Source organism: Nannizzia gypsea, genomic scaffold (genome assembly GCF_000150975.2).
Source record: "Nannizzia gypsea CBS 118893 supercont1.4 genomic scaffold, whole genome shotgun sequence".
NCBI classification, from domain to species: Eukaryota; Fungi; Ascomycota; class Eurotiomycetes; order Onygenales; family Arthrodermataceae; genus Nannizzia; species Nannizzia gypsea.
In genome coordinates, this window is record NW_003345198.1 from 1,265,303 (window position 1) to 1,287,681 (window position 22,379).

Sequence of the window (22,379 nt, forward strand, 5' to 3'; positions counted from 1 at the left end):
GCAGCATCCCGTATATATATCTGATCATCCTATAACTCCGTCCCTGGCTGGGCAGCAAGCAAGCATTATTATTGAATCCCGCCTGCGCCCATGAACGGGTTTCTTTCCTTTCCTTGGGATACATTCCGCTCTTTTCCCCAAGGTGATGCTGCAGAGGCCCGCCGCCATGCAGCTTTTAGTGCAGGATTTTCGCTCTGAGGCTAGCCAGGATAGGAGAGAGGACGCGGTTATTTGGCTTCCTGTCCGTATGCGAAGTGTTCAGTCATCAGCCGTCTCGAGGCCAGAGTCGATTGGTTCTGTTGGATGAGCGCAAAGCCCGCTGGCCGGGGGCTCCCATGTAGGGGGTTGGGATCGAGCGCTGAAGGGGAGGGGAGACTTTTTGGCCCTAGCGAGCGGCCGGGAGGAAGCTCGCTCGGTGCAATTGCCCCCAGGCATGTGGATACCGAGATGGTTGGCCTGTGTCTGAAAATTGGGTTGTGGACGTGGAAGCGCATGCGTTGTGTGTTGAGTGATGAATTGATGATGCGGAGTTGATTGATATATATATTATATACAGCGGCCGTTTTCCCACCCAACCAACCACCTTATATAAAAATGAGTAACTAATATAGATGTAGCAATAATTGAATGAACACCGGGGCCAAACACGCTCAAAGACCTCATAAGTAGCCAACGTAACACCGCCTGAGAAAGAAAAAGAAGAAAAGAAAAAGATTAAACAGAAATATGGTAGTTCCTTTTTGCTTTTGCCTTAGGAACAGAAATTGGATTTCTGGAAGCTCTCCAGGGAGATGTCAGTTGGCTTCGACTTGACGAGCTCGGGAGCTTGCTTCAATGCAGTCAGGCTCTTCGTCCGCAACTCGGCAGCATTGCCAACCAGAGTGCTCGTCCTCGTAGCTGGGGCGCTGTTGGTGCTGCTGGCGGTTCCAGCCGTGATCGCTTGCTGCTGTGGCCTGCGTTGAATCGCCTCGAGATAGGGGCTTGGCAGGTATCCGACAGAGCCGTCACGGCTCCTGCACCTCCACCATTCGGATGGGTTTCCCATTGGGTCTGACTTGCTTAGGACGGCAACAAGATCGCCCTTCTTTACAGCAAGGTCGATGCCACCAGTGGTCTGTGTATCGGGCGAGTAGTCATATAGCACTCGGCAGAAGTCGAGCTTGGACGGATCAATGGATCCCTGCTGCTGGGCTTCGTTGAGGAGTTCCTGTTGTCGTTTGGCTTCCTGCTCTTGTGACCGGGCTAGGACGCGAATGAGCTTCGACATTAGATAGGGGAGGCCGAAGACGGCAGCGACGAAGAAGAAGAACGGCTTCTTTGATGGCTTGGGACGACCGGAGCCGTCGGGTAGGCCACCGCTGTTGCCAGTGAAGGCAGAGAAGGCCGACGGGGTCAGGGCAGTTGCGTCAGCTGGGAGAGGTCTGCCGGTCAACTTGGCCAGCAGTGTCCGCAGCCATCGAAGGAGTGTGAAAATACCCAAGACGGAGCCGAGTGTGTTCTTTAACGTCCCGAACTGTTCTGCCACCGATACCATAGCTACACCATGTTAGTCACACCGGTCTATCAAGGGAGATATTTTTATATATGGCATCCTTTTGTTTTTGACTCACCAAAGAATGAGCTATGCGTGGCCATGTAGGTGCTCTCCAACATCTGTGCGAACCCACCAAACGCTCCCACGATGCTCTCGATCATCTGAAACGTCGCCTGCGTGTTCTGGTTGAACGAGTTCGTCAAGCTGTTGGGGTCGCCGTTCTGCATGCCTCCGTACATTCCTCCCATCCCGCCATAACTGCCATACATCCCTCCCATTCCGCCATAGCCGCCGTACATCGAGCCCATGCCTCCCATCGCCCCAAACCGTGAATACGGCGACGAGTAGTTGTTGTAGCCACCGGTATAGGGTGATGTGCCTAGTCTTGATGCGCCATAGGGAGAATATGTGGAAGCTGTTTGGTTGACTACGGAGTTCAATGCGCTCGGCCGTGATGGCAGTTCAGGTGCCGAGGCAGAAGATGTGGTGGTAGAAGAAGACGGTGTAGACGCAACGGCGGTAGTAGTAGAAGACTGAGGTGCAGCAGAAGCCGTTATAGCCCGCGGTGCCACTGCAGAGCCTATATCCATTGTAAATCAGGTTAGTTCGCCGTGTCCCGAAAATTTCGATATTTGGTAGCTCGCGATCTCAGCTGGCGAGGGGCGTAGTGACAGCAGCGTCACCACTCTCAAAAAAAACTAACCTGTAGCTGCAACTCCTGCTCTCTCCCACGGCTTAGGAGGCGACACAGATGCCATCGCGGTGTCTGATATATGTCGGCTGTATTCAGTCCCGTTGCCCCCCCTTTACCCGCGGCGCACCCGTCAACGCACTAGTCAGCTCAACACAGGCGTGATCAGGAGCGGTCTGGCTGCAAGCACTAAAGATGACTGCGTGTCGGTTATCCACAGTCTGGAGTAACAAAGTATGTAGGTATCTGGGGAAAGATGGAGAAGAGAAGATAACCGAGTAGTCGCAGCAGTCGTAGTCGTAGTCGTAGTTGTGGATTTAATCAACTTCTCCTTCTCCTTCTCGCCGTCTTCGCCCTTTTTCGTCTTCACCAAAAAACAAGCCGAGGATGTAAAAAAAGTCTGAGTCTCGTGACTCGCCGCCGCGTCACATGCCTCGGCTTCGGCTTTACTTAGTGCCGGGCAGAATGTGGTCACGTGGATAAACCGGGCGGTGAGCAAAAGTGGAAGCAGCTTCTTTCGTTTCTTCTTCGTTCAACTGCAAAGACAACTTGATATTCTACAAGTTGCAAGTTATAAGGGAGGGATGAAAGATGGATATATAAAGTACCATGGATGCTCTTTTGGTGGTCTAGAGGTGCTCACTACACTACTGGGCTTAACCTAGTGGAAGTCGGTGAGGCTGATAAAGAGCGGTGCAGATGATACCCGTTGAAGCAGCGTTATCAAAGTCTACTGAGTGACCGTTTATTCCCCCCAGGGCTCAAACCGCTGAAGATTCAGAGTGGCGTTTGACGGTTGGACAGCATAGTCAATGACTACCAGCAGCCCGACCGCCATAGGATGTGGTTGCTATAGGCCGAAGGACTCGTTCTTCCTACCTATACCACAGGGCCGAGACTCCTCCATGGCAGAGTTGACTCTAACATGGACAGAAGTAAGCATCAGTTTACTTGGAAGGCGTATTCCCTAGTTTAATACACCAGTGGATGACTCGTCCGTATTTATACCCAATATACCAAGACCTGCACAGCTTCCTTTATTCAAATCTAATGGACCAGATCATCTTCTGTCGTCATCATCCTGAAGGCATCAGGATGCTCGGGTAATATATCCATTTTAGAGTGGTTTGTTTCATCGAGGATGCGGTCCTTGGGTTTGTAGGCCTTCTAGAGGCTTCTCTGCATCGGATTTTCAGCTGCTTATAAATTCATAATCGGATAAGGACAAGTATGCCTCTATACCCATCCTAGAGAGAGTCTTATAAAACACTTTAACGCCTATGGGCTCCTAGCTTATCAATCCACATTCGGTATCTATCCTTCAGAGTTTACTTCCACCACCGACTTTTACATTTTACTGTCATGGCAAGCACTACTCCAAAAATCAAGCTATGGTACATCCCGGGAGCATGCTCTCTCGCTCCACACATCATCCTCAAAGAGACTGGATTGGACTTTGAGCTGGTCAAAATGACATTCAACACCCTCAACAATGAATACAAGGAGATCAACCCCAAACTTCGCATCCCAGCACTCGCAATAAACGACGACATCATCACCGAAAACCCCGCGGTGATGATGGCAATTTCAAACCTTGTCCCTGAAAAACATCTCTTCGGCAAGACGCCACTAGATACGGTTCGCGTCGTGGAGTGGGCAAACTATATATCGGGCACGCTACACGGACAGGCATTTGCGGGACTCTGGAGGCCACAGCGTTTCACGGCCGATCCCGAAGATCACCACAAGCTTCAGGCGATGGGCATGACGGCGATTAAAGAATCTTTCCGGTACATCGAGGATAAACTCAATAGCGTCCATGCTGTTGGTGACTCGTATACGATTGTGGATGCATATCTTCTGAACATGTACCGATGGGGCCGGGCAGTCCACTTACCCATGGAGTCGGACTACCCGAAGCTCACCGCTCTTGTTGCAGAGGTCTCGAAGCGCCCGGCCACTGTGGCTGCGACGGAAGCCGAGGGTCTCTCGCCAATATTCAGCTGAGTAGATCGGCACACTCAGCTTTAGGTCATAGCCATATCTTTTCGCGAACGAGCCTGGTTTAACCTCTTGTATAATATTCCAATAGAAATGAACTGTGTCTCATTAAATCAAAGTAACAATACATTAGGTATCCTGAAGCCGTATTAAATCTGTATACGCCGGAATTTGAAAATAGCAAAAGTAGCGAATAATAAAAGTGCCGCCAAATGCTGTACTCTATAGCTCGTCTACGTTAGGGAAGTGAAACTCCCATGCCCTAGGTGGGACAGGTAGCCCAAGCCAAAAGCTCCATAGACGGTTGAGTTCTAGTACCATGATCTCCCAACTATACAAATCATATGTTAGCGATGTACTCAGTACGTCATGGTGCAAAGGTAGGTTACTCACGCTAGGAAAGGGAAGTTGATCCAGCTCTTTACAATGAAGATATAGGCGCGCCATATTAAAGTGGCTTCCTCTTTGATCATCGCCATAATACCTGGTGACTTATACTCGTCTTCTGACTGGGTATACATATCGGGCTCATCTTCAATATCGTCGACAACAGGCTGCTCTTCCTGTTTCTCGCTTGCGGCCTTTTCAGCCTCCTGGGCTGCAATCTCATGTCCAATTGCCTCCTCGAACTTCTGAATAGATGCCAGACTATGCGATACGCGCCCGAGGGTGTTCACCAGTGCAACAAGCTCCGTCCTTCGTAAAAGAGGGTTCTCCCCGTTCTTCGTCTCGTCGTATTCGAACAGCACCTTCAGGGCAGCGCCGTATCCAGCTGTCTGGAGTTTCCCCCATAGTCGACACTTGTCACATCCAATGCAGTCCATCACGCGGCTGACGTTTCTGAACCTGTTACGGAAATCCTCTTTAAGACCGTTGGCAACAGAATCCTGGAACATGGTGGTCTCGTCGAAGATTTGAGGGTGGCTTGCCACAATGTGCGTGAGGCTGTTCATTTTCTGCTTGGTTTCGTAGTCCTGATCTGGATCACTGATGCAGAAGCTATAGCTCTGCAGATGCTTCTGCAGCTTAGCAACGGCTCGGGTGAGGACACCGAAGTTGAAGTATAGGTTGGCAATGCGTTCCGGGTGAGAATGTAGCCTCTCCTTGAAGCATTGCATATTCGGAGCCCACTTGCCCGTAGTCTGGTTGAAGTAGTCCCAGCAGAGATGAGTCGAGATAGACGCATGCATTCCACTGATTAGTCGGTGGAAGACTCGTTTCTCAAGGCATTCGTCGTCTAGAGGGTATACCTCGTCGCGTACAGCTCCTGAGACTAGCTGGTTGACCTCATGGCTTTCAAGTACATGTCGGAAATCCTCCACAGCCTGGTTCTGTGAACCCAACGGCGCTCCAAAAACATTATCCGGGGTCAACCGTGACTTTTGCGGTGGTTTCAGAAAGCAATTCTCTCTGTAAATTGCGTTCCAAACATGCCTCGCTCCCGGTCCTGAGTATCCCGTAAACCGCTCTGGGTTGTCCAGCAAGCTCACGTAGTCACCTTTGCCCGTGGCTCCCTCATCTTCAGGGACACAGTAGTCGCGTTCATCACATTCATCATCATATTCAACAACACAGGACTCCTTGACGTCCTCACCCAGCATTCCTTGCAGCGGTTTCTCCTTGGGCCGCTCCTCCTGAAGCTTCTTGCCTGGGTGTCCAGCCTTGGGGCCTTCCAGCTTACTTAGCTCCTCTGCTCGCCATATCAACGGTATATCCTCCTCAGACTCCAGAGTGCTGACGGAACAGGCGATGTTCCCGCACATTCCAGCATCGTCCGACCAGAAAGGACATTGTTTGTTGAAGAGGTTTAGACGGTAATAGGAGAAGAAGTCCGAATGCTGTGTGAGGGACTTGAGGACAGGTGTTATCTGCTTGTTTAGCCCGTCGAATGTGGCGAAGGACGCACACGCATCGGAGACAGTCGATTTAGAGTCAATCTATACAGAATATCTCCCATTAGCAAGCGGTACAACACAGATATTGATAGGATCAAGCGTACCGCGCACGATCTAGATCTGTTGCTGCTGTCTTCCCCGTGAGCCGGAGCAAGGAGACTAAACACTGCAAGGTAGAAGAGCTTCGAAGCGCCACCCATGTTGACTAGCGAGAGGAGCAGTTTGAAACTGCTTGTCCGGGCTCAGGTATCAAGCACAGATATCGCGTGTACTCCGTATATGCCTGTTGAATTGCTGCGTTTGGTGGAGCTTCCAAATAGCCCAATATCTCCGACAGGCTAAGAAACGATAGTGAGGGTAACGAGGGTGCAATGCCGGAAGAGACAGTGTTATATATCTATCAATCAAGGAAACAAGGAAACCAGGCGAGTCTAAGTCAGGCCATCTCTGCAGCGGTGGTTCGACAGGCAGGTAAGTCAAAACCTCCTTTTTTTCAATAACTAATTTATATTTATATTTGGTTCTTCCATCTCAAGATTTCTTTTGCATGGTTTCTTTTTGTTCGAGAAGATGACATGTGGCCTCCAGCCAATCGCCAGTGACGTCAGCCGCATTATTCAGTGTTATTCAAACTCGATCAATAAGTTATTAACAGTCATTGAGCAGAGACAAAGGTCAGGAGGTCTACCGGAAATATAATTCAATGGGCGGCTTAGGGATACTAACTGCAAAGTACTATGGAGTGTTAAGCCTTTTAGTTGGTAATTGGTTATCCTGGCTTGACCATGCTTGATGCGGGCTGTTTGCTAGCTATCCTTGCATGCAGGGCCGAGAAGAGAAACTTTTGATGCTCATTCTATAATTAAAACATATGATCTGGCTGGTACATTAAAGGAACAGTGATATACATGAGATAGTGGAGGTCGAAGATGTACACTAGCAAAAAAGCATGTCTACAGCTTCGATGCCTGTGGTCCCTTGTCTTTCTTCGCAGCTTGCCAACCAAATTCGATGGACTGTCCGATGCCAGGTTCAACAATGACATTGACAATGGTAAACTTCTGCTCCTCCAAGAAGCCTGCTCTAGTTGCATCTTCTAGCTCCTTTTCGTTGCGCACGAAGAAGCCCTGTCCGCCACACACACTTGCCAGACGGTCATATCTCGTCTCATATGAAAGACTGGTAGAGCGAAGGCCCTTCTTGTCTTCGGCTGAAGACGAAGTTGTCTCGTTTGAGAGGGTGGCCTGCTGCATGTTACGCCAGTCGTCTTCTGTCTTGGTGTCACCGTGGTATATGCCGGAGTTGTTCATAACGAAGATCAAGGCGGGAATCTGGTGTCGAGCAAGTGTTTCTACCTCCATGGCACTGAACCCGAACGCACTGTCACCTTCTAAGGCGACCACCTTCTTCGGTGATGGTGCTTCAAGTGTACCTTGAGGTTGGGGTAAATTATAAGCTGCATGGGCAGCGATAATGTACCCTAACCCAACACCCATGGTGGCATATGTGCCAGCATCTAGTCTCTGACGCGGATGTTGTAGCGGGAATGCAGAACGAGAGATATCCATGGTGTTTGCACCTTCAGAAATGTACACAATATCTCCATTTTCTGGAGGAGAGAGCGAGTTGAGTGTCGTTTTGATGATATGAAATGCGCGTTGGAAGGTCAAATATTCCCCAGCAGCGGTGGTCTGAAGGGCCTTCTCTTGGGCCTTGGTTTCATTCTTAGTGGCAGAGGCAGATATAAGGGAAGGGTAGGAGGAAGGTGAATTAGGTGGTTGATAGTGCCAGTCTCCGAGGGACTTGATGAGCTGGTCAACGACTAGCTCTATGTCTCCAACTATGCCCAGTTCACCGCTTCCAGAGTTGCGACCGATTTCCTCGGCATGTATGTCAACCTGGATGATTTTAACGTCCGGTGACCATTTGGGAGCTTCGCCGAAGTGTAGTATCCAATTCAACCTAGCTCCAAGAAGCAGAACAACATCTGCGTTCTTCAACGCAACACTTCGTGCACTTGAGGTATTAAGCGGATGAGAGTCAGGTACAACACCTTTTCCCATTGGGGTTGGCAAGAACGGCAAGCGTGCAGTGTCAATCAGCTTGCGAATGGACTCTTCAGCCCTTGCATATGCAGAACCTTTGCCGACAACCACCAAGGGTGCCCGGGCAGATCGGAGAAGTTGGGCTACTTTGAAGATAACGCTTGGGTCTCCGGCAGGCTTTGGGGGTGCATGAACCAGCTGAAGACCTGCAGACGGCAAGCTTCCAGCTGCCTTCCCTTGGATTAAATCTGCTGGTAGATCAACAAAGGTTGTTCCTGGGCGGCCGTACCAACATGTCCTATATGCATCGTATACGGCGTTCTCGGTATAGTCTACTGATATAGGCCTGACAGACAGCTTGGTATGCGGAGTGAGTAACGATATCGCATCCATCTCTTGGAATCCTCCTTTAGTGACTAGGGTAGTCTCCGCTGATCCGGCGAGAATCAGCAGCGGGAAGGCATTCACGTTTGAGTTTCCAATCTAATAACACCAATCAGTCGTTTGTAAACAGTAGTCAACAGATAAGTCAGACATACTCCAGCCATAGCATGCAGTACTCCGGGGCCTCCCACGACCAAGCAGACACCTGGTTTCCCAGTAATATATCCATACGCACTTGCCGCATAGCTGCATGCCTGCTCGTTCCTGAACGCGATAAACCGTATTCCCAGGTTTATGGCTTCTTCCGCGATTTCAATAACAGGAATGCCGACTAGGCCGAAGATGACAGTAACACCGAGATTCTTAAGAGCTCTGGCAACAGCCTGTGCCCCTGTTGGTTGGCTCATCTTTGATTTCCAGGATTAGCGCCGAGATGCGGATGGGAGCTGATGAATTGAGATGTTGGGGCTAGGTAGTTAAGCTAAATATCACTAACTAGCTAGTTAATGTTTCAAGTGTTGACTCGTGCAATTGGGAAATTTTCATCAATGTCAAGTAGAGGCGGAAGCAACAAAATACCTGCTGATGTTTATGTTGACATCGATGTTGATGTTGAGAAATCTTCACGTTAAATATAAAGGATCCTATGCGGAGAAAGTTGGAGAAGTTGGAGAAGTTCAGCTCGAAGTTCGAGATGTCCCGATCGGGAAGAGCGGTGACGCCATTCCGATTTCTGCCGAGGTAAAACAAGGTGCGGCTCAAGTGTTATTCAACCAAACAAGGAGAAGCTGACGATGATTATCGAAATCAAGAGACGGAAATATGGAGACAAGATGGAGAAGAGAAGCCTTTGTGTGTTTGAGGCTGCCAATACTAGTTATATGCGAACTGGCTTAGTAGCTTTCATCATATACAGAAATCAATATATACCCCGTAGCCTGTCCAATATCCTCCTTCACCCCCTTCCCCAGATATCCAGGTAGGTAGATATCACTTTCCAAACAGCCTATGTAGAATTATTATGGATGTGAACTCCAGTTCCATCACAGCAGGACATTGTCGTACTGCTCGAGCTTTTAGAATTCAAATTCCTTTTTAAATACCGAAACGTCCATTCCGCTGACGACCATGTCACTGAGATCCCGACGGCCCATCTGGCTAAACACTCGCCGCAAGGTATCATATAGGTTCGTGCTCTGGTTCTGGCTTACATGGATCATGCGTTCGAGTTCGGCGTCATCGATACCGTCGACACCCTCGACGATCTCCCTTGCTCGTTCACGGCCTTCTTGCTCAACCACCTTGTGCATTGATAGGGCTCCAAGGAGGTGTTGAGCTGCCTCAGGGTAACAGCCGATGTTGATACAGGACACACCTAGGTTGTAGCGGGCGCGGACAAAGTTGGGGTTGATGTTAAGGGCTTTCTCGTAGGCCTCGATGGCTTCTTCGGACCGTCCGGAGTTGGCAAGGGTAGCACCGAGTCGGTTCCAGAGCAGATGTATCTGTCCCTTTTGGTTCGAGCTGCCTGACTCTGTCGAGGCCAAGGCAGACGAAAAGCAGTCTACTGCCTTGTCGTATTCCTCTGCACCGTAGAACAACACACCCAATCCAACTTGTACGTCGGGGTCCATGTGCTCGCCATGCGGTGAGAGTTGGGCAGCCTTGATGAAAAGTTCCGTTACCTTTTCATGTAGCATGTGTCTATCAGTAAAGCCCATCTCGGTTTCTGTGCCAATTTCCTTGGGGTCGATGACCTGTGGATATTTAACGGACAACCACCTCTCCAGCGTTCGGTAGGCGGTCGAGTCGTAACCTTCGTTAGTGTAGGACACTGCTAGGCCCATGAGAGCATCGAGGTTGTTAGGATCCAGCTTCAATGCTTGTTCCAACGCCCTAATAGCCGGGCTTTCTTTCTCGTTCTGAGCCTGTGCAGAGCCTAGCAAAGTCCATGCCTGGACATGCGACGGATCTTTCTGAACAGCGGCTTCGAACGCCAGGGCAGCTAGTGACAGGTTTCCGCCTTCTTCCAGGATTCGTACTCCTTCTTCAAACGGGTTCCCGACCGCCCGGAATGCGTTCTCCTCTTCAAAAAGATAATCGCCAAGTTGCGGGTCCCTGTAGTTATGGGTGTTCAAACCACTATCAAAATTCTCCCACTCGCTAAAATCGCCCATCGCCATGTTCTCGATCTTCTCGTCTTCGTTCACCAGTTGTCTAGTTGCAGCGGTTTCAGCTTGGATTCCTCTCCATACATTCTCAAAATCAGCGAAATCGTGCGCTTCTGCGGGAACTGACCTATCCAAATCATCAAGTTCTTTCTCCATGGCAGCATTCGCCTCGTCATCCAGGTGTGCTTGTCCTGAAGCATCTATCTCAGCAAACTGGGCTTCCCAGTTTTGATCATCGAGTTCAATCATCCTTCCTTTGCCCTTGACGTCTTGTTGTTCTGCTGGTTGTTGAGGCTGCTGTTGCATTGACATAGGCATATATCCAGGACCCATCATGCCCATTTGACCCATCCCCATGCCATATCCTCTAGCCATTGGCCCCTGATACTGTGACATCATCGGATTCGCTGCTGCTGGAACCGCTCCCGGCCTGCTCTGTTGAAATCGTGCGAACTCTGATGCCTGAAAGGTGTTGTTGCCCTTCATCATTCCGGGGGCCGGTGACTGAAAAGCAGCTTCCATACGAGCTTGATCGCCCGGATTGAATTCTGCTGCCCATGCGGGCGATCCCGCTCTCTGAGGTGAGGGGTGGAAGTTCTCAAGCTCTCTACGCATCTGCTCCATGGCGAAAGGTTGTGCTGGTCCTTGCTGCATCTGATCGTTTTGTTGGAGGAACTCGTCCATCATCTAGACCCGAAAAGAAGTAGAAAGTATTAGCTGCTTTTGCTACAGCCAGTACAACAGCATCTCCCTCACCACTTACATGATCTTGTCCTCCCATCATCCCCCTTGACCGCATCGTCTCCTGACGGCCGGGACCAGCACCCGCCAGCCTATCCCGCTGGAGGGACTTGTCATCTTGGACATGTTTTGTGAACTGTGTAAGCGGATTCCCTGCTGTAGAGCACTCGGAACCGCCTAAAAACGACATTTCTTCGGTATATATGTGCGAGTAAAGCTAGGGCTAGGGAGCTTGCGGGTGGATGGCGCTTGGAAATAGACCGGGTATCACGTAAGCTGGCAAGGCACTGAAAGAAGGATTAAGAGCTGAATCTTTCGAATAAAAAATACAGAATATCAACAATAAGACAAGGGTATATGGCGTTAGATGTTTTACGAGAAAAGAGTGTAGATGTAAAACGAGATGTTGTATCTTCTTTCTTCTGAGCTGGCGTGGGGAACTTGCCTTGCAGGCATGCAGTTTCGTTCCTCGGCCTGTCTTTGGGGCAAATTGATTACTCAGCGAGCCGAGGAATAAATCATGTGACACGGCTTTCTCAGGCTGCCTAAGCTAGTATTTGATGATAAGAGACGATAAGGCGAGACGGAGTTTCGGGCGGTGATCAGTGATATTGAGAATGATAACCGTCAGGTAGATACAGGAGAAGAGGAGGGCAGCCTGCGAGGCATCAAATGCAAAGACAACTTGTCAAGAAAAACAGCAAAACCTTTATATACTACAGTAGCTTCAAAGCAGCTTTTTGAAAGCGCGGAAAAGGGACAAACAAGTTCGTAGTAAAAACATCCAAGAAGAGGGAGGAAAGCGGGTGGTATTATGACACAGTGTAGGGAGTAGGTCGTCGAGGTTGGTTTGTTGGGCATGAAAATGAAAAAGAGACATGGACAGCATCAAAACATGCCAGATGCTCCGTTTATCAGCCATCAAGCATAAACGCCGAGGAGAGATGTAAACACAGCCCCTAGGTTTTGAAAAATCCGGTAGGGGAAATTTGGAAAAGCGGGACGGTCGGAGGGATTAGGTCCAAGGGTACCAATTAGAGAGCAGCTTTGGGAGCTGCCTCAGAGGGCGATGCATCGGTCTCCTGCTGAGCCTCTGCCTCAACTTCTGGGTTGGCAGCAGGGGCCCTAGAGTTGTCGACTTCACCTGGGCGTCTAGCGCTGTGGCTGTAGTCTAGTCGCAGCGGGCGGCCATAAGGAGCCTGGCCCTTCAAGATCTCAAATCCAGCAATGGCGCTCTCGACATCAGTGAATTCAGCGTGAACAAAGCCTCTTGGCATCCCAGTTCTACGGTCAACAGCAACACGGACATCGAAGACATTGGGGATATCATCGAAAATGGCATGGAGGTCGCGCTCGGTGATCTGATGGGCAATGTTGCCGACGAAGATGGTACGGGTTGGCTCCATCTGTTTTTGAGGTTGTTCTTCCCTAAGCTCAATCTGGGCAAAGTTGACGCTTAATTTACGGCCTTCATATTCGCTGAGATGCATCTCATCAATGGCCTTCTTAGCCTCCTCAACGCTCTGGAATCTGACATAACCGAATCTGAAAGCGTGCAGGTCAGCAACAAAGTAAGGAAACAACCAAAGATTCAACCCAATAACTTACCCTCTGCTGAGACCACGAGTATCGTAGATGATTCGGGTGCCCAAAACCTTTCCATATTTGCTAGCGAATTCCTTCAAATCAGCAGCAGTGATATCGAACAAGATGTTTCCAACGTAGATGGTGGCCTTTGGCTCTGGGTCGGGGCGGGTAGGCGGCAGGCCAAAGGAATTTCGCGAAACTTGTCTGACGTTAGATTTCCTGTCTCCGATGGCGGGCTCTCTAGCTTCTTCGGTGAAGAGTCGTCGTTGCGAGGCCCAGAGTTGACTGCCCATCACTCTTGTGAATTGGCTCAATTGTGAGCTGGCGGTTTGGGGCTTTGGAATAAAAGACCTTACTGCGCTTCCGCTGGCGGCGGAGGCAGCGCGGTACATCGCATGTCTGAGAGAAATCCTATACAGTAAAAGCTGGTTAGCATTATCAATTACTCGAAATTTGAACGGGATAGCAATTAAAGCGACGAGAGAACGAACATTGTGAAAGATGTCTAAGCAAATTCCTTGTACAAGGTATGAAATTAGAAGAATAGTATCACGTAATAAGACAGATATCAAGAAGAAAATAAACAGAAGAAGGATAATAGGGCGTTCGACGTTTATGAGGAATTGAAGATGAATTGAAGATTTCGAACCAAAGAAAAAAACTTTTGTAAAAGTCTCGACGGGAATATCTGCACTATTCCATATCGGGATTAAAGTTTAAACCTAAATATAAATCACGTGAATACTTAGAGTTTACGCGGTTTCTGATAAGAATGAAGATAATACAATAAACAACAGTGGTTTGATATGTTCATCATACGAATAACTTCGTGACACTGATGTATTTTGCTTCCTGGCATGGCATTAATGTATATACGTAAGAATAAACAGTTCAGTCCGGTGCTATAAGGATATCGAAATAAGGGGAGAGAGAGAGTATAAACAAAGGTCCGATATCAAGCCTGATCAGGAGGCAACATCACGGCCTTGATACTCATTATTATCCATAAATGTAGGATTAGTGGAGGTATTGCCGTTCGCATCATATGTACCATTGCGTAGAGGATATTCTGGTGGCCTTATAGACATATTTTGTTCATTTTCAGCGGTAGTCTGAGGTTGGTGTATTTGTTGAAAGTCCTGCCGTTGATTTACATCTGCCCAATTTTGGTTGATAGGGTCTAGAGCGGCCGATTGGATATACTTATCCCAAGCATCCTATTTCAGGATCGTTAGAAGAACATACAATTAGTTAGGGTGTATGAGGTGTCAACATACCCAGTCGAGATTGAATGGTTGCATGTCTGGCATCTGACCAAACATGCCAAATGGAGAATTCATGCCTGCCAATGGGTCTAGGTTAGAAGGCAATCCGCCTTGCTGAGCTGCGGACGTCCGATCAATTCCTATCATGGAGTCTCCATACTGAGGCGGACTTGTTGGCCCCTGAGGCGTTAACCCGCTGCTGAGTAGCCCTAGAGTCATCGCAGCACTTTGCTTCTCATCTTGCGGGTCGAAGCTGCTATCCATTGACGTTGCATCTCTAGTTTCTGGCCGGTGACTTATCCGCTCTAGAAGCATCCCCAGAACGCTGGAGGCCTTCCATGCATCCATAGAATCATCTTTCATTTCATTCCAGATATCATGAGATTGGCGAAGAGCAGCAAGCATCTCTTCTTGCATTTCGCCACCCCAGCCATATGGGCAATCACCTCGTCGCATATTCGCTCCTAGCTGGGTGTAATGGTAAAGATCAATGGCAAGAATTGTGCTGGCTAAAAGGAAGTCGTGGCCAGTCAGTGATATGGTGTAGTATCTTGGATATAGTACCCTTCTGCCGCTCGTCTTCTCAGCATGGAGCATTGCTTGAAACCTTAAGAGCTCTAGCGAGCTATCGACGCAGGCGCGATGCGATAGAGAATACCGTGGATTTTCACGAGCTCTTATTAGATACGGGCGATGCAGAACACATTGCGCTTTGTGGTAGATACTTTCAACCTGTGATATCAAACTTAGCAAATTCAAATCAAACAGTAGTCCAATAAGGACAAGTACATACCGCTATTCTGTTCATTATTAGAGTAGATGGCTCATGGGTGCATTCGGAAAAAGGCTTCATCTGCAGCCACTCGGGTATCATCTCGCGGGTATGCCGTAGCTCTCGGTCCAACTCCAAAACCTCCTCGTAAGAACAACCTCGAAGCTTCTGTGACTGCTCTAGCACTCGACCAAAGACTGTCGACAGCCTTGCATGGATGATAGTGTACGCAATGGGAGCAGGCTGGTCAAATGGCCTCTCTGGAGGATTCTCCTTTGAATCTTCATCAAAGTCGTCATCATGTAGACAGCGGGGAAATTCTGCATCAGCGTCCCCTGTGCGGATCATACTTGGAAGTCCAGCCTCGAAGGAAAACAGCAAATCCGCCTGTCTCACCCACGTCCAAAGCCGTCGACGCATTTCTCCCTGGAAAACAGATATATTCGGAAACATTTTAGAGTCCCGATGGTATCCCATTCTCATACCCAAGCGGACAATCATTCCAACCAGGATCCAAACTGAGGTCTCAGAGTCACAGCTCTGCGGGTATTCGGCATGCAGGTGGAACGCTAGGGTTTCAAGTAAATACCGGTGAGGTTTCGTGAAGTCTGAATATACCAGTCCCTGTGCCATTGCCAGCCGGTATGTTTTGGCTATATCTAATGACTTCCCTCGGAATTCTGGGGGCTCGTCCCGTTCTCTATGGTATGATAGCATCGACAGCCGAAGCATTGCGAAAACCATAGCTATCCAGACCATGCTAGTTTTGGAGGGGTCTTGCCAGTGTGCTTCGTACTGTAGATCAGGATTAGCAACAACAAAACAACATGAAATTACAGTGTTATATACATACCTCTTTCCAGAATGTTGGACCATGAACAAGAGCTATATACATAGTAAGATATCTTCATTTTGCACATGGCCAGTCAAGGAGCCGAACTTACTGATAGATGGATCAAGGGTAGCAAAGAAACGACGGAGAAGCATATCCGCGGTATACTTTGAAGGGAAAGACGCCATGATTTCTTCTTCGGTAGGCATCGCCATGGCGCCAAATATCAGAGCAGAGCCTTTCAAATCCTGTGTCTGCTTGGTTGCCCTCACTTTCTGAACCTGTTCCTCATATTGTTTCTTATGTGTGGTCCAGAAGTGTTTAACTTCCGAAATCTAAGAGCAACCTGTTAGCCACACAACTCAATGGTATATATAAGTAGGAAAGAAAATCCCTTACATCGTTCAGGATAGCCGACCAATGCGCCTCAGAGACATAATATGACTTCTGACTCTGGTTATCCACCTTCAATATTCCAAACGATTTCGTAACTTGTTCCGTATCACTTTCTTCATCTTTCAAGTCGAGATCAATTGTATTGGCGCTTGCGCTGTGCGGGCCCTGCGAGTCTATACTACTATCTCCTGACACGGTAGCTACCGCAGCAGTAGGCCCAGCCGACTGTGCGCCATTGGTCATTAACGACAAAACCAGACTCTCTAATCGGTCTATGCGATTCTGCATATCGTCTGGTGATGACACTGTGGACTGGTTATTCTGGTGTCTCCGTCTGGTGGTTGATTGGGCGTATGAGCAGGAAGAAGCGTCGTCTCTCTTCACGCAATTCTCGCAGGGCGTAGCACGGTTACATTTTAGTCTTTATGAATAAGCAGCAACGTGTACGGTTAGCAAAAGTACGTGTAAAGCGTCCAATGTGTGGTGTGATAGTACGACAGGGTAGCTTACTTTCGGTTTCTGCATGGTGCACAGGACACTGGGACACGATTCCGTTTCCGAACAACGCGGTATTGGCCTTCCGGAGAATGTGTACTGGACGAGGTTGTAGGTGGTGTGGGCGCCATCTTGACGATATGTGTTCCCCGGCGCTATGCGTAATATTTTGAGTGGAGGGGTATGAGCAGTTTCTGTGTCTGGATCAAGACAACAAGCGAAAGAAAGCAGGATGGAAGAAACAATCAGACGAAAGCTGAAGCCCACGGGTCAATTATATCACAAGTCTGGCTGTTCGTATACGAAATCTCAGCTCCCGGTAAGCTGTTGTAGACCGTTGCGGTTGGTTGTATATCGTGACCTCCGAAGCGCCGTCCTGTCCACTCCAGCAGCGTGAGAACAGCCTCCCTGGACTCAGAGAGAGTAATCTCGCGCAAAAAAACAGACGACTTCGATGGCTTTCTGTGCTGTATCGGGGCTATGGCTGCGAGAGATGGAGGCCTATCTAGTTCTAAGACGAGTAACTCTATCAGCATGGCACTTTCATCAAAGTGGGATGGCAGGTCAGGCAGCACCTCAGTCGAGGGTATTATGAGGATCAAGAGAGGTTCCAGCATTCCAAGAAGATATACTCACTGCGCTGTCTGTGGTCCTGGCGGAGGTTTCTGCCTGATCTGTTTGTTGTAGCCGGAGTAGAGGTCGGATAGATGAAGTGAAGCCTTTTGTAGTTGGTCAAGGGTAGATCCCGGCCGGCAGGAAGACTCATCTAAAAGTAGGGTTTTTTCGCACCAGCTATGATAAATAACCGACGCGACAAGGTAGAAGGCCCAGAGATAGAGAGTCTTCCCCAGCAAGCACTTCGAGGAAGACAGAGGATAATGTAGGCGCAAGAAATGCGACGATGGTCGAATTTGCGCTGGGCGCTTTTTCTACTCTCGGAGTTAAATAACTAAAGTTCTAACCACCGGAAGAATACGAAGAACAAACACCACTACGTGATTACCTAGGGAAGGAAAGGAAGGCATGATATGTAAGATGCAACACATAGCAATTTGTTAACGGCACTTCAATATCGAAACACTTCTCTAGAGTTAATAGCATAGTAAGAAAACAGACGAGAAAAGAAAGTAAAAGTAAAAAGTAGAAAAAAGAGTGACGCTGATGGATATCATTTCGTCCGAGTTCGTAACCATCGCCCATGTAGTCGTTTCAGTGCAGCTCAAGCAAACGATTTCAAAAAGACGATTTTTTCCCAAACATAGCAGCTGAAGGGCAGAGGGGAAAGGAAATGGAGAGATAAGGCGAGGTGGTGGTCATAAAACGTGGAGATCTCAACAGAGAGTCAGTAAAGAAACTGAAGAAAAGGATGGTTAAGATATGGATGTAGGTAGAATACGGTAAGTATATTAATCAGGAAAAAAGAAAGAAAGAAGGGAGTGAGTGCATTCCTGCCGAAAAAAACAGTTGAAAGAGATGAAAAGGAGAAGAAGAAGAGGGTTTAATCCTCATCTCCAAAGCCCCAGCTTCTGGAGTAGACGCTCTGGCGAGCTGGGTTGGCGCGGATGGGACGGTCGACGACGGGCTGTTGTTCCTGGGGCGAGTTTTCATCGAACTTGTCCCAGCTAGAGTCCATCAGCTTGACGACGTCCATACGGCTGCGAGAGACGGGTTTCTTCTCCTCTTCCTCGGCTGCGTTGCCGTTTTCATTCGCGAACTCGTCCTTCATCTCCCAATTGGCGTCAAAGATCTTCTTGTGTTTGTGCGTGCCGTTGCTACCGTTGCTGGCACCGTTGGAGGTAGTCGCTCGTTTCTCGTCTTCTTCGTACAGGTTGTGTTCATACAGCTTCAGGCCTCTGTTATGCGCAGCACCTGCAGCGGCCTTCTCAGCTGGAAGAGGGGTTTGCTCATCCTGGAGCTTGAAATGGGTCTCAGCATCACGTCGTGGATGGGCGATGCGTGGCTTTGGCTTGGGGGTGACCGTCTCGACCTCGTCGTCGCTCCACCCGAAATGACGGACCTCCTGGCCACGAACAGGTCTTCTCTTGGGCTTCTCAGGAGTCACGAAGTCTTCAAAGTCCCACTGGGACAGATGCTTGGACGATCGAGGGCGAACAGGCATGGGACAATCTTCAGCTTCTCCAAACTCGAAGTGTCCTGGGCCCTTGGACTGTGACTTCTCGGCTGCTTTCTTCTGCTCCTCTAGCACATGAGGCTCAGCCTCGTCCGCGAATTCAAAGTGGCCGGGCTTCTTGGACGGCTTCACGGGCTGGTCACCGGGCATCTTTCCTTCGCCAAACTCGAAATGGGTATAGGTCTTTGAGACGGTCTTGGGTGTACCCAGAATCCGGTCTCTCGACCTAGGAGGAGTCACCAGGGGCTCCTCGCCATCTCCCTGGAACAGATCATTGTAGTCTCGCGGAGCTGGCTTTGCAGAGAAAGTGGAGGTGCGAGACTTGGTAGCCGGCTGCGGCTCCTCGACGCTCTGGGCTTCGAAAAAGGACAGGGGAGTCTCCGGCTCCTTTGCGGCCTTCTTAGGCTCTGTCTCTTCGGGCTTCTTTGGTTCAGGCTCCGCCTCAGCTTTCTTCGAGCACTTGGCTGCAGCCGCAATCGACGAGCTGATTAGGCGTTTCTGTTCCACGCTATCAGAGATTGGCCAGTTGTTCCGTGATCCAATGACATTGAGCTTTCTCAGCAACGACGCCTGGTCCCAGTACTGGCGGATCTGCACGATCTTGTCCTCTGCATCAAAGTGAACAATATGGATCTACGTCATCATTCTTATTTAGCATCGCTTTTCTTTAATTTTTTTTAGTATACATGGCAGTGAAAGATGGATACTCACGATTGGGATTATGACGGTCTGGTCGACGACGAAGTTATCGTCGAGGGATAACAGATAAGGGCCCCCGCCGCAGGTAAAGAGCAGGGAGGTCTCGACCTCGAGGCAGAGGGAGCTGGCACCCTCGACGGCGCTGAGCGTAACCTGGGACGTCTTGTCCAGCGTCCGGCGGACGACCTGCAGGTGCTTGATGATGTCCTGGGATCCGGTGTGCGAGGTCGTGGTGGTGATGTAGTGCAGCGCGGCCTGCTGCGCGAGAGTCTCCGGCTCTGGCCTGGCCAGGAAACCCTCATAGATCGCCTGAAGGGTCATCGTGACAACAACGAGTGTCTGTATACGATGGAAGAGAGTGACGAGGCTCTTGTCGATGTAGATTCAGGTTCGTTAAAAAAGAGCTGGCGGTTTTCCTGTTCACCGGCAAGAAAAAGTTGGCCAAAGGCGTAACCTGCGCGCGTTTGTATACACAAGAAGAGTAAACAACCACAACTTCCCTACCAGCCAGAGACGACCAGACAGAGGCAGACAGAAAGAGATGGAGATGGATAGAACGAGAAGAGCGAAGAGAAGAGAGGAGAATAGAGAGCGAGAGTGCTACAGGGCAAGCTGGTTTAAAAACGGGACACTGTCAAGCAGGACAGGAAGAAGAAAAAAGGAGAAGGAGAGAGAGAGCGACAAGCCGGCTGGAACAAGAGGCAGACCTGGCTTCTTCCTGCAACAACACAGGCACGGAGTACTTTGACAGCAGGAATAAATAAAATATATTACTCCGTATTAGCGGAAGTGCTGGCAGTGGATTCGCCATGCAGCAGAGCCCCTGGCCTAGCTTCATGCCCGTCAGTTCGCGAGAAACTACGACGTTTCAGGTTCGTCGCCTTGGTTTCTTTTTTGTTCTTTTTGCTGCAGGGGATGAATTTCTATAGGCTCGATTGTGAGAAGTGATGCAGGCCGGGCCATTTTAGACTTCAGGCACCGTTGTTTCAGACATAGGCCGTTCCCCAGAAAAGGCCCGAGAAAGGGAGCCGGTAGAGAAGAGGAAGCAGAAGAAGCAAGAGTTTCGTAGATGCGCCTTGGGAAGTGAGCTGGAGCTGGAGCTGGAGCTGGGTGGATGTGGATGGGTTATTCAATTACTTTAGCTTGTTTGGTAGAGCTTCTAGTATACACGTATTCTGGCCACTAAGGAAGGGGGAAAAAGGCGGATGAAGCAGTTCTTGGATACCGAGTCGGATGTAAGAGAGTTCCACCCAGGGGGAGTTCCCTCGCGTCGTTGGGTCTCTCCATATAGCCGAGTGTTTAAGGATAGCTCGATGGCAGAGGTTAGTCTGCATTGATGGGAAGCACCTTGCAGATGGCGGTTGTGTGGTTGTGCTGTTGTTGGTGCCGGGTCGACCGACACGTAAGTAGTTCGAGGATAGTCAAAAAATAGTGCTCGGTTCATTACAGAGTCCTAGAAGAAGGTAAAGTGTCAGCTAACCAGGACATTGTACCCGTTGATAGTACCAAGTAGCAAACAAACCCAAGATAGTCTTCTCTGATGCTGCCAATCGCAAACATGTTGCGCACATCATTTCGCAGTCCAATCAGCTTTATTCGCAGGTTCGTCCCCTTCTCGATGACCTGGTCTGCGTTGTCCGTGTACTGCGGAGGAGTCGCATCTGGATCCCACTTGATCTCCGGCGGAATCAACTATTTCTAGTCAGCTTTTTATCTCTCTCTCTCGCTGTTTCTCATTTCACCACTCCTCCCATGGAGAACGGGAGCGGCAGCATACATGTTTCGAGACAAAGACCGTCAACGGCCCAACCTCAGCGAAGATGCCCTGGTTCTTGACAGAGGTAACGATAGCGTCAACCTTTTCACCGGCAGTTAGCTTGACGCACGGAAGAGATCTCCAGGTATAAGCGTTTGTCTCGCCCTCTTACCGTCTCTCCCTTGAACGGTTTCCAGACAATAGCCCGGTAGACGATGGTATACTCTGCCAGACCGCTGCCGGGTATGATCCTTCCCTCAGAGATATCATACATGTCCATCACGCAGACGATGTAGTAATCGCCCGTACACACGCCTTCCACATCATCCAGCAGCTTCTGGCTAAGGTACTCCTTCACATGCGAGCCAAAGAAAGACGGATGCAGCGTCAGGACATGCTCAAGGAAATGTATGAAGAACATATTTGCCTCGACGCGTCTGCTTCTTCTGCTGCTGCTTCTGCTTCCTCCTCCTCCTCCCGTATATCAGGTCCCGGCGCAGGTCTCCCGGTGGGTGCGCGCGTGTGTCCTGTGCGGTATCGAGATTCTCGTCCGCTGCGATATTCCAGTCCTTAATCGGTCCTTCTTAAAAGTCTTTCTTGAAGCAGCGCTTTCAGCTGCTCTATCAATCCGCGGCTATCAGTTCATTTCTCTCCCTTGCTCTCTCTCTCTCTCTTCATTCACGCTCGCACACCTCTAGCTCCGGTTCCAGCAGGGTCAGAGTAACGGGCGGGAACACAACGCTCGACGAAGACGACAACTGAAGCCGGACTCCAATTGCGAATGCTGCTTTTCTTCCTTGCCTTCCTTCAGCTTCGGCCTTCACCAAGAGAAATAGCAGTCGATAACGGCGATGATGGCGATGGCGATAATGACAGGTACAGGGAGGAAAAACTTCCCCAAAGCTGGCGCCTTTTTATACATCACGTGATATCGAAGCTTCCTTCCCAAAACTTTCTTTTTTCTTCCGTTTGGGCGATTTTCGTCGT

General features: G+C 49.4%; 9 protein-coding genes across 9 annotated transcripts; 1 reads left to right on the forward strand and 8 right to left on the reverse strand.

Annotated features, from left to right (window-relative positions):
- Positions 1 to 751: 751 nt before the first annotated feature.
- Positions 752 to 2,292, reverse strand: MGYG_05134 (peroxisomal membrane protein PEX13; the record flags this gene model as incomplete). The annotated part of the gene is made up of 3 exons (XM_003172495.1): positions 752 to 1,536; positions 1,611 to 2,105; positions 2,238 to 2,292. The coding sequence occupies 3 exons, from the start codon at positions 2,290 to 2,292 to the stop codon at positions 752 to 754; spliced, it is 1,335 nt and encodes a 444-aa protein (XP_003172543.1).
- Positions 2,293 to 3,587: 1,295 nt separating this feature from the next.
- Positions 3,588 to 4,232, forward strand: MGYG_05135 (glutathione S-transferase; the record flags this gene model as incomplete). Its single annotated transcript, XM_003172496.1, has 1 exon — positions 3,588 to 4,232. One exon carries the CDS (start codon positions 3,588 to 3,590, stop codon positions 4,230 to 4,232), a length of 645 nt encoding a protein of 214 aa, XP_003172544.1.
- A 216-nt stretch (positions 4,233 to 4,448) lies between these two features.
- On the reverse strand, positions 4,449 to 6,321 carry MGYG_05136 (endoplasmic oxidoreductin-1; the record flags this gene model as incomplete). Its single annotated transcript, XM_003172497.1, has 3 exons — positions 4,449 to 4,557; positions 4,620 to 6,163; positions 6,226 to 6,321. 3 exons carry the CDS (start codon positions 6,319 to 6,321, stop codon positions 4,449 to 4,451), a joined length of 1,749 nt encoding a protein of 582 aa, XP_003172545.1.
- Positions 6,322 to 7,074: 753 nt separating this feature from the next.
- On the reverse strand, positions 7,075 to 8,957 carry MGYG_05137 (2-hydroxyacyl-CoA lyase 1; the record flags this gene model as incomplete). The annotated part of the gene is made up of 2 exons (XM_003172498.1): positions 7,075 to 8,649; positions 8,706 to 8,957. The coding sequence occupies 2 exons, from the start codon at positions 8,955 to 8,957 to the stop codon at positions 7,075 to 7,077; spliced, it is 1,827 nt and encodes a 608-aa protein (XP_003172546.1).
- Positions 8,958 to 9,626: 669 nt separating this feature from the next.
- On the reverse strand, positions 9,627 to 11,649 carry MGYG_05138 (peroxisomal targeting signal receptor; the record flags this gene model as incomplete). The annotated part of the gene is made up of 2 exons (XM_003172499.1): positions 9,627 to 11,405; positions 11,482 to 11,649. 2 exons carry the CDS (start codon positions 11,647 to 11,649, stop codon positions 9,627 to 9,629), a joined length of 1,947 nt encoding a protein of 648 aa, XP_003172547.1.
- An 844-nt stretch (positions 11,650 to 12,493) lies between these two features.
- MGYG_05139 (hypothetical protein) lies at positions 12,494 to 13,539 on the reverse strand (the record flags this gene model as incomplete). The annotated part of the gene is made up of 3 exons (XM_003172500.1): positions 12,494 to 13,004; positions 13,068 to 13,457; positions 13,526 to 13,539. The coding sequence occupies 3 exons, from the start codon at positions 13,537 to 13,539 to the stop codon at positions 12,494 to 12,496; spliced, it is 915 nt and encodes a 304-aa protein (XP_003172548.1).
- Positions 13,540 to 14,011: 472 nt separating this feature from the next.
- MGYG_05140 (hypothetical protein) lies at positions 14,012 to 16,937 on the reverse strand (the record flags this gene model as incomplete). Its single annotated transcript, XM_003172501.1, has 7 exons — positions 14,012 to 14,263; positions 14,324 to 15,043; positions 15,105 to 15,878; positions 15,937 to 15,968; positions 16,028 to 16,250; positions 16,315 to 16,732; positions 16,822 to 16,937. 7 exons carry the CDS (start codon positions 16,935 to 16,937, stop codon positions 14,012 to 14,014), a joined length of 2,535 nt encoding a protein of 844 aa, XP_003172549.1.
- A 1,367-nt stretch (positions 16,938 to 18,304) lies between these two features.
- Positions 18,305 to 19,957, reverse strand: MGYG_05141 (hypothetical protein; the record flags this gene model as incomplete). The annotated part of the gene is made up of 2 exons (XM_003172502.1): positions 18,305 to 19,570; positions 19,649 to 19,957. 2 exons carry the CDS (start codon positions 19,955 to 19,957, stop codon positions 18,305 to 18,307), a joined length of 1,575 nt encoding a protein of 524 aa, XP_003172550.1.
- A 1,122-nt stretch (positions 19,958 to 21,079) lies between these two features.
- Positions 21,080 to 21,813, reverse strand: MGYG_05142 (DNA-directed RNA polymerase II subunit RPB7; the record flags this gene model as incomplete). The annotated part of the gene is made up of 4 exons (XM_003172503.1): positions 21,080 to 21,089; positions 21,159 to 21,328; positions 21,414 to 21,512; positions 21,565 to 21,813. The coding sequence occupies 4 exons, from the start codon at positions 21,811 to 21,813 to the stop codon at positions 21,080 to 21,082; spliced, it is 528 nt and encodes a 175-aa protein (XP_003172551.1).
- Between the last annotated feature and the right edge of the window lie 566 nt (positions 21,814 to 22,379).